The sequence below is a fragment of the Vigna umbellata genome, chromosome 9 (genome assembly GCF_029865625.1).
Source record: "Vigna umbellata cultivar VRB3 chromosome 9, Vumbellata_1.0, whole genome shotgun sequence".
Taxonomy (NCBI): Eukaryota; Viridiplantae; Streptophyta; class Magnoliopsida; order Fabales; family Fabaceae; genus Vigna; species Vigna umbellata.
In genome coordinates this window covers 31695409-31703327 of record NC_142173.1, presented here as the reverse complement: position 1 = coordinate 31703327, position 7919 = coordinate 31695409, and the positions used below count along the sequence as shown (strand labels likewise).

Genomic DNA, 7919 nt, shown 5'->3' with positions numbered 1-7919 from the left:
TTTATCATCAAGTGGTTCAAAAGTTTGAATTATACTAATTTTAGATATGAAACAATTTATGCTGAAAAAAAAAAAAGTATGTATGATATTTATTTGAATTTTTCAGTGATATTATTATTATGCTTTCGTCTCGGTATGATAATTTGTGTTAACACTGTTGTTATAGATGTAACTTTATAAAAAGAAGTATATATTTAAATGGAACAGGACTATAAAAACCTAAAATTAATTTCACCAAATGTTTAAATAAATTATATAATTAAGAGATATAAAGTTTTAGCAATATCTAAAAGAATTTCACATCAATTAATTTCATGGACTTGACAGTACTGTTTCCATGCATTTTATTATCATATCTCATTGAAACAACTTTCCTTCACTGCTAGGTGCATAAGCATAACCTAACATGATATCTTTCTCTTCCTTTATATCCTTTTCTAATTCACTTATTCAGCACTTCCATTTTTTCTCAAAAATCTCTCTCTTTCTCTCTGCGCAATGGAGCATTCAGATGGCAACTCCACTGAACCACAGGCTGAAGATGAATCCAATCAAACCCGTTCACAACAAAGAACTGCCGCGGTTTTCACTGCCGGTTCCGCTGACATGTCTCCTATCACCGGCCCCGGCGACTTCTATAGGGAGTTCGTGTTGGAATCCAAGAAGCTTTGGTTCCTGGCAGGTCCGGGGATCTTCTCCTTCGTGTCGAAGTACTCCCTCGGCGCCTTTACTCAGATTTTTGCCGGCCATATCGGAACGATCGAGCTGACGGCCGTCTCCGTCGAGAACTCCCTCATCGCCGGCTTCTCCTACGGCATACTGGTAAAGTCCTGCAGATATATGAAACTGCTACATGTCTTGGCGAAAATAATTATTAATAAAAACTTACTGCAAATGGATAACAAGGCTTTTCATTATTCAAAAAGACTTCTCTCTTTGTTTATAATTATTCTTTTGTTTTCGTATGAAAGTGCCTGCATGCATCACTTTGTGTCAGTACTCCTTATGTGGTGATGTTTTCCATTCGTTTTCATATAAGAATATTTTTATTTGGGAAAATATACTTTGAGATGTTCTCTAAATAATTTGATTAATAAATTATAATTTAAATAATCATTTATGTAATACTTTTTTAAAACTGAGCTTTCATTTTTATTACAAAGAAAAAATAAAAAGGATTAAGTATAGTTTTAGGTTTTGAAATTCAATACGAAATTGAAATTAGTCTCAAACTTTTTATCTATTTTAGTTCTTAAAAATAAATAATCCTTTTTAAATCTGTTTGATAAACTTTATTTTCAGTCTATTTTAAAATACGCATTTAACACGTCATAAATTTTTAACTTATAAAAATTAAAATAATTATATTTGTTTGTTTTAAAAGTTTATAAACTAAAATATGTCAAAATTTTAAATTAAAAAATATATTTATTCATAAAAATTTATAGATTAAAAATATATCAAAATTTTGAATAAAGTCAAATTTTAATTTTGCTCAAAATTCAGATTATAGAAACCTAGTTAACCCAAATAAAAATTAAAATTAGCAAAATAAGTTCAGCTCCGTAACAAGAATAAAAATGGATTGGATCGATGGTCCCCGTAGTCAATTAAGATTGAATATGTGATCCACTTTGTCAACTTTCTTTTAATTTTTTTCAATATATATATATATATATATATATATATATATATATATATATAATATATATATATATGCTTTCTAAGTTTTTAATGATAATTAATATTTTAATTAAATAAACTAAAATAATTTTTTTGATTACATGTTAAACTATTATATTATCATTTATAATTGAAATTTATGTATTAAATAATAATAACTTTTCATTTACAATGCCACTATATATTTATATCCTTAAATATATATACTATAAGAAATTTAAAATTATTTTTTATTTATTTTTTAAAAAAAAGGGGCCAATACTATTTCATCCTGCTGTTGTTATCAATTTCACAGATTGGGGGCACTAAACTAAAACGAACTAATGAATTGAAATATTCTAAAAAGACTGGTCAAAATTTAAGTGCACCAACACTCTTAAAAAAATTATATATATTAAATTTGAATAAATTATTAAAAAAGTATGAATAGAAAATGATTAAATAAAGTGGAAAGCATATAATAATAATAATAAAATAAAAGTAAGACAAAAAAAAGAAGGTTTGCATGCATGCACAACTTCCATTAAAAGCGGAAAATAATAAAAAGAGAGGTAACTGAGTCACAGAGCAACTTTTGCTTTTGCTTTACTGGGTGGTGGATGATTAAGGAAGGAGGTAGATCAGTCACTTGTATATACTCTTTTGTATAAAAAATGATGAGTGAAAAAGTAAGTGTTTTTGTTTGTAATCTTTTGTGTTGTTTAGGTAATATAACGTTTTTGAAAAAAAGAGTAGAATGTAACATGATAACGCTTTGTTTGGAGCAGCTAGGGATGGGAAGCGCGTTGGAAACGCTGTGTGGACAAGCAGTGGGCGCAGGGAAGCTTAACATGTTAGGCGTTTACATGCAAAGATCGTGGGTGCTACTCTCGATCACGGCTTGTGTTCTATGCTTTCTCTACGTCTTCGCAGGACCTTTTCTCACTCTAATAGGCCAAGATCCAGAGATATCTCGAGCGGCAGGAAAATTCGCCATATGGATGATTCCGCAGCTGTTTGCGTACGCGTTCAATTTTCCGGTGGCCAAGTTCCTGCAGACGCAGAGCAAGGTCATCGTGATCGCTGCAATATCAGGGGTGGCCATGGCGCTGCACCCGCTCTTGAGCTGGTTACTCATCATGAAGGTCGAGTGGGGTCTGGTGGGTGCGGCGGTGGTGCTAAATGCGTCGTGGTGGTTCATAGTGGTGGCTCAGTTGGCGTATGTGCTCAGTGGTAGGTGTGGGGCAGCCTGGAAGGGGTTTTCATGGGAGGCTTTTGGCAATCTTTGGAGTTTCTTTCGCCTATCTCTTGCCTCTGCCGTCATGCTTTGGTCAGTCTCACCTGAACCTTTCGTTTCTTTCTTTTGTCTCTTTCACTTTTTCTTTTTTTATCTTTATTTATTTATTCATAAATAATAAAAATACCAAAATTTTAAAAAAATTTAAATTAATTTTTTTTAATTCTAATAGCGTTAAAGTCTTTGATTATACAATTTTAATTGTATTATAAAAATATTATTTGTCATAATTATTATTATGATAAAAATAAATATTAATAATAATATATTTGTTATTATAAATATATGGATATTTTGTTTTTCTTTAAATCAAATGAAGCCATATTAAAGAAACACGATTAAAATGAAGTTTCTTTTATACCCAATACATAATAATTATATTACAACTCTTTTGCAACAAGAAATACTCGTAAATTTTTTTTTAAAAAAAATCAAGTCATTAATTATTATATTTTTTTTTTTGCGATTTTAACTGCATCGTCATAATAATGATAATTATAATATTTTTTATTACAGTATTATTTATAGTAAATAAAATTAATATTAAAAAATTATTGTAAGAATAATAAAAATATTATCATTATTATTAATTATAACTACTATTATCTATTGAAATTGAAATAATATAAAAATTAAAACTTAATAATATTACAGTTAGTTTTTCATTTATTTGTAAAGTTTTGATATGTTGATTTTTTCTTTAACCTAAATTAATAAATAAATGAAAAAGAAAAAAAGAAAAACCCGACAAAACAGTACCAGTCCCTAATTATAATAATATACAACATCGTACAAGTATAAAGTATATACTTTAGAGAGTGTTTCTTTTATATATATATCACTATAGAAATTGTCGAACAATTTTATACTTCATTAGATTGTGAATATACCACTACTCTTATTATTTATGTTATGGAATAATTGAAAAAAGGGTTTTGACATGGACAAAACAAAAGCTGATTAATGACATATTACCATTTTAGTTGCAAAAGTTTTAAACTTAAATTGAATTGAAGACATTATGTGTCTTAGTCACTAATCCAGACGAACTGAGTACTTTTTTAATTTACAAGCAAACATGTCATAAGAGGATAATTTAAAAGTAGCATGGCACATTATGTTTTATTTACAACATCTTTTATATTTTCTTATCATATTATTTATTATTTTTTATACCTTTTCTTATCATAAAAGGTGAAGAAAAATGTCATTATCAAAACAATTAAATATTAAACAAATAAAAATAAAGTGGAAAAATGGATTTGAAACTAATAAAAGAAAAGTTGGCAATAAGAAGTGTTTCATTTGGTATTGATTTTTCTTTTTATTTAAAAGAATGAAACAATATGGGTTAATTATATATAGTGATTGAAACTCTATATTTTGTGAAATACATAACAATTTAATTTGAATTATGAAATAGGTGGTATAAAAAATATATATTTAATTTTATGTATATTTTGTCCGATGCATGCAGCTTGGAAATGTGGTACTTTATGGCTCTGCTTTTGTTCGCTGGATACCTCAAAAATGCAAAAATCTACGTAGGCGCCTTCTCTATCTGGTCAGTCACTATATAACAACATCTTCATTAAGGATATATCTAACAATTATATCTACAATTATAAGTTTAATACATCATTTTTAGGTTATTTTTATTATTATTATATTATAGGGTTTTATTTGGTTTTTATATTATTGTTAAGATTTGCTAATAATTTTTTTAAGACAATGATGTTATAAATTTATATTTGAATTTTTTAAAATCTAAAAATATTTTTTTTATTTTTATAATTAAAGGTGTCATTTAATATTCATAGTGCTCTTAACTTTTATAATATGGAATAATTTCTTATAAAGAAACTGGAATAGCACTTATGTTAAAAATAACTTAATTGAAAATGGTTAAGAGTATTAATAGAAACGCAAATTCTGTCTCTACATTGAATAACTTTATAGCTTATCAACTTTAATTAGTAGTGGCAGAACCACTAACCATACTTATCACTCTTTCTACAATCAATAATCACTTTTTCTATCTCTTTATTAAGTGATTTTTTGTACTGGATAATTTGCCACTAACTGCAATTATCACTTTTGCCATGCAATAGAGCTATCACTTTTTTTTTTCTTAATGGGTTTTGTACTAGATTGTTTGCCGCTAACTATAATTCTCTCTTTTTTTTCTATCTCTTTATTCACATGATTTTCTAGTAGGCTATTTTCTTACCTAATGTTAGATAAACAATAAATGGTATAAAAATATAGGAAAAAGTATCACCACTTACAAAAATAAACACAAACACAAACAAATAAATACACACACAACAAACACATATAAAAAATGAGATGATTATTGAAAAAAAAATCATAAATAGAGAGATGAATATAAAAAAAAAAAAAAAAAGAGTAGATAACTAATTATATGCAGAGATAATATTGTTGAAAGAAAATCACAAATAAAGAGATAATATTAGTTTTACTTTCAAGGTATTAGATGTATTTACTTTGTAGCGTGTTCTATTTTTTCTGTATCCTTTTTTACTTTTAACAATTTTTTTTCTTTAACTTAATAATTATAAAAAATCAATAACCAGAATAAATCTTTAAGTAAATGCCCTAATTATATTTTACTTTGCAGCATGAATATATTGGGGTGGACCATCATGGTATCTTTCGGAATGAATGCTGCCACAAGGTTTGATTACACTTTATACTAAACCAAAATATTAATTCTTGTTTATTCATCTCGTTTATTTTAGTTAATATAAAATTAAAAGTTAAATATATTTTTAGTGTTAATATTTTAAAATAAATTTATATTTGTTCTAAATTTAATATAATTTAATTTTTAAATTTTAGAAATAAATTAATATGATTATTTTAATTTAATTGTGTTAAATTTTTAAGTTTTAAACTTAAATTTAAGTTAGTTTAATATATTATATAACTCAGATGTCATTTTTAATTCTTAAAACGTGAACTAAAAAAAATTAACATAGTTATATTAAAAAGATTATATTTATTTATTTTTAAAAGTTTGAAAATTAAATTGTATTAAAGTTTAAGGATGAATTTTTATTTTGTATGAGTAAAAAGCATAATTTCATCTTAAGAATATATTTATATGTTTTCTCATAAGGTTATATAATTATCAAATAAATATGCATTCCATGATTTTGCAATTGGTTAATGTAGTAAGCTTTGGAAAAAAAAATGCAGTGTGAGAATATCGAATGAACTGGGGGCACATCACCCAAGAACAGCACTATTTTCTCTTGTGGTTGCTGTGATCACTTCCATTATGATAGGACTTTTTCTGGCTTTTGTGTTGATGGTCACACGGAATGTGTATCCTTCTCTGTTTTCCAACGACACAGAAGTGCAAAACATAGTGAAGGAGCTCACACCATTGTTGAGTTTTTGCATTATCATTAACAATGTCCAACCTGTTCTTTCAGGTAACATGTGTTCAAAGACAAAAACATCAATTTTCCTTTTGATTATTGCATGTCTCACACTTTCAATTTTATGCAGGAGTGGCCGTTGGAGCAGGGTGGCAAGCTTTTGTCGCTTATGTAAACATAGGATGCTACTACCTTTTCGGAATACCTCTTGGTCTCTTGTTGGGTTATAAGTTTCACCGAGGTATTAAGGTAAAGCATGAGATATATGTAAAATTCACCTTCTTAAATTGATTTATTTTTGGAAAAGTTATTTGATCATATCGAGTTGTGAATGGTTGGGTTTTAGGGAATCTGGCAAGGAATGATATCAGGGACTGTGCTGCAAACGATTGTTATTTTGGTGATGATTTACAAAACTAACTGGAATAGAGAGGTAAAATAGTATGAAAATTTGCAAGTTCAAGTGAACTCTTGCTTTTGAGCATATAAACAATTAATTATTAATTTGAACTACACAAAATTATAGGCCTCTCGTGCTGGAGATAGGGTACAGACATGGGGTGGACAAAAAGTAGGGAACGACAAAGAAAACACAGAAGAAGAAACTTGAATATTGCACTCCCAGAATTGGTACGATAAGATGAAATATGACATTTCAACTCAGCTCAAAAAAGATTTACCAATTTTTACAAACTTTTAGAAATTTTAATTTCTTGCATTTATAATTAATTTAGTCTTTAAAATGCTTTGTTTAGATAAACTATTATGTTTTCATCAAAATGTGGAGTGTCTTTGGACGTGCTGTTAGTGAAGTGATGTATTTGTGTCGTGTGGTTGATTATGATGAGAAACATTCTGGAGAAGGTCTTTCAAGAACAGAATGGAGGTCCACTGCAGAAGATTCTCTTATGGTTAAAAGTTAATTACATTGTTTTCGTGTAGACTTTCGAACTATATTTAGTTAATAATAGTTACCTTCGGACTTGTTTAAACATAAAATCCTTATTCTTTTCAGTAGCGAATTAACCAATAGGCTCAACAATAATGTTCTTAACGGGAGTATTTTCCAAAATAAGAAAAAACATGACATTTAATTAAAGGAATGATAAAGTGACAAACTTTTACATTTACTTAACAAACAGCATAAAAGTAAAATAATCATACAAATTTATGTATCAAAGTAAAATAATATCAAATAAAATGTAAAAAATTTATGTATCAAAGTATAATTTTTATTTGGATTATTATTTCTCACTTTCAAGATAGGTCTCCAAGGCTTGTATAGAATGCATAAAGCTAGTTGGAGAGCTACGATAAATATTTTAAGAAAACAATGTTTCAATCCACCCTCTTTAGCCATGAGCTAGATTTGAAACTCTTTCAACTTGAACAAAAATATACTGAAGGACAAACTTTCTCATGCTTACTGATGTAATTCTCTTGTGTAACATATGAACAATTTCACTCATATGGATTCAATCTTGTTCTCAAGTTTGATGTTTCACGATAGATCATAGAATGTTTGATATAACATTATAACTATTTGTTTGACT

At 27.6% G+C, this 7919-nt stretch overlaps 1 protein-coding gene across 2 annotated transcripts; it reads left to right on the top strand.

Annotated features, from left to right (window-relative positions):
- Window positions 1-393: 393 nt before the first annotated feature.
- On the top strand, window positions 394-7365 carry LOC124848363 (protein DETOXIFICATION 30-like). 2 transcript variants are annotated; one of them, XM_047326019.2, is made up of 9 exons: window positions 394-822; window positions 2451-2992; window positions 4437-4523; window positions 5601-5657; window positions 6182-6420; window positions 6497-6615; window positions 6713-6799; window positions 6893-6996; window positions 7122-7365. In XM_047326019.2, the coding sequence occupies exons 1-8, from the start codon at window positions 499-501 to the stop codon at window positions 6974-6976; spliced, it is 1539 nt and encodes a 512-aa protein (XP_047181975.1). In that variant the 5' UTR covers window positions 394-498; the 3' UTR covers window positions 6977-6996; window positions 7122-7365. The 2 variants fall into 2 exon arrangements, with proteins under 2 accessions (XP_047181975.1, XP_087954618.1); XM_088098492.1 differs by having other exon boundaries at window positions 6893-7365.
- The last annotated feature ends 554 nt before the right edge of the window (window positions 7366-7919 follow it).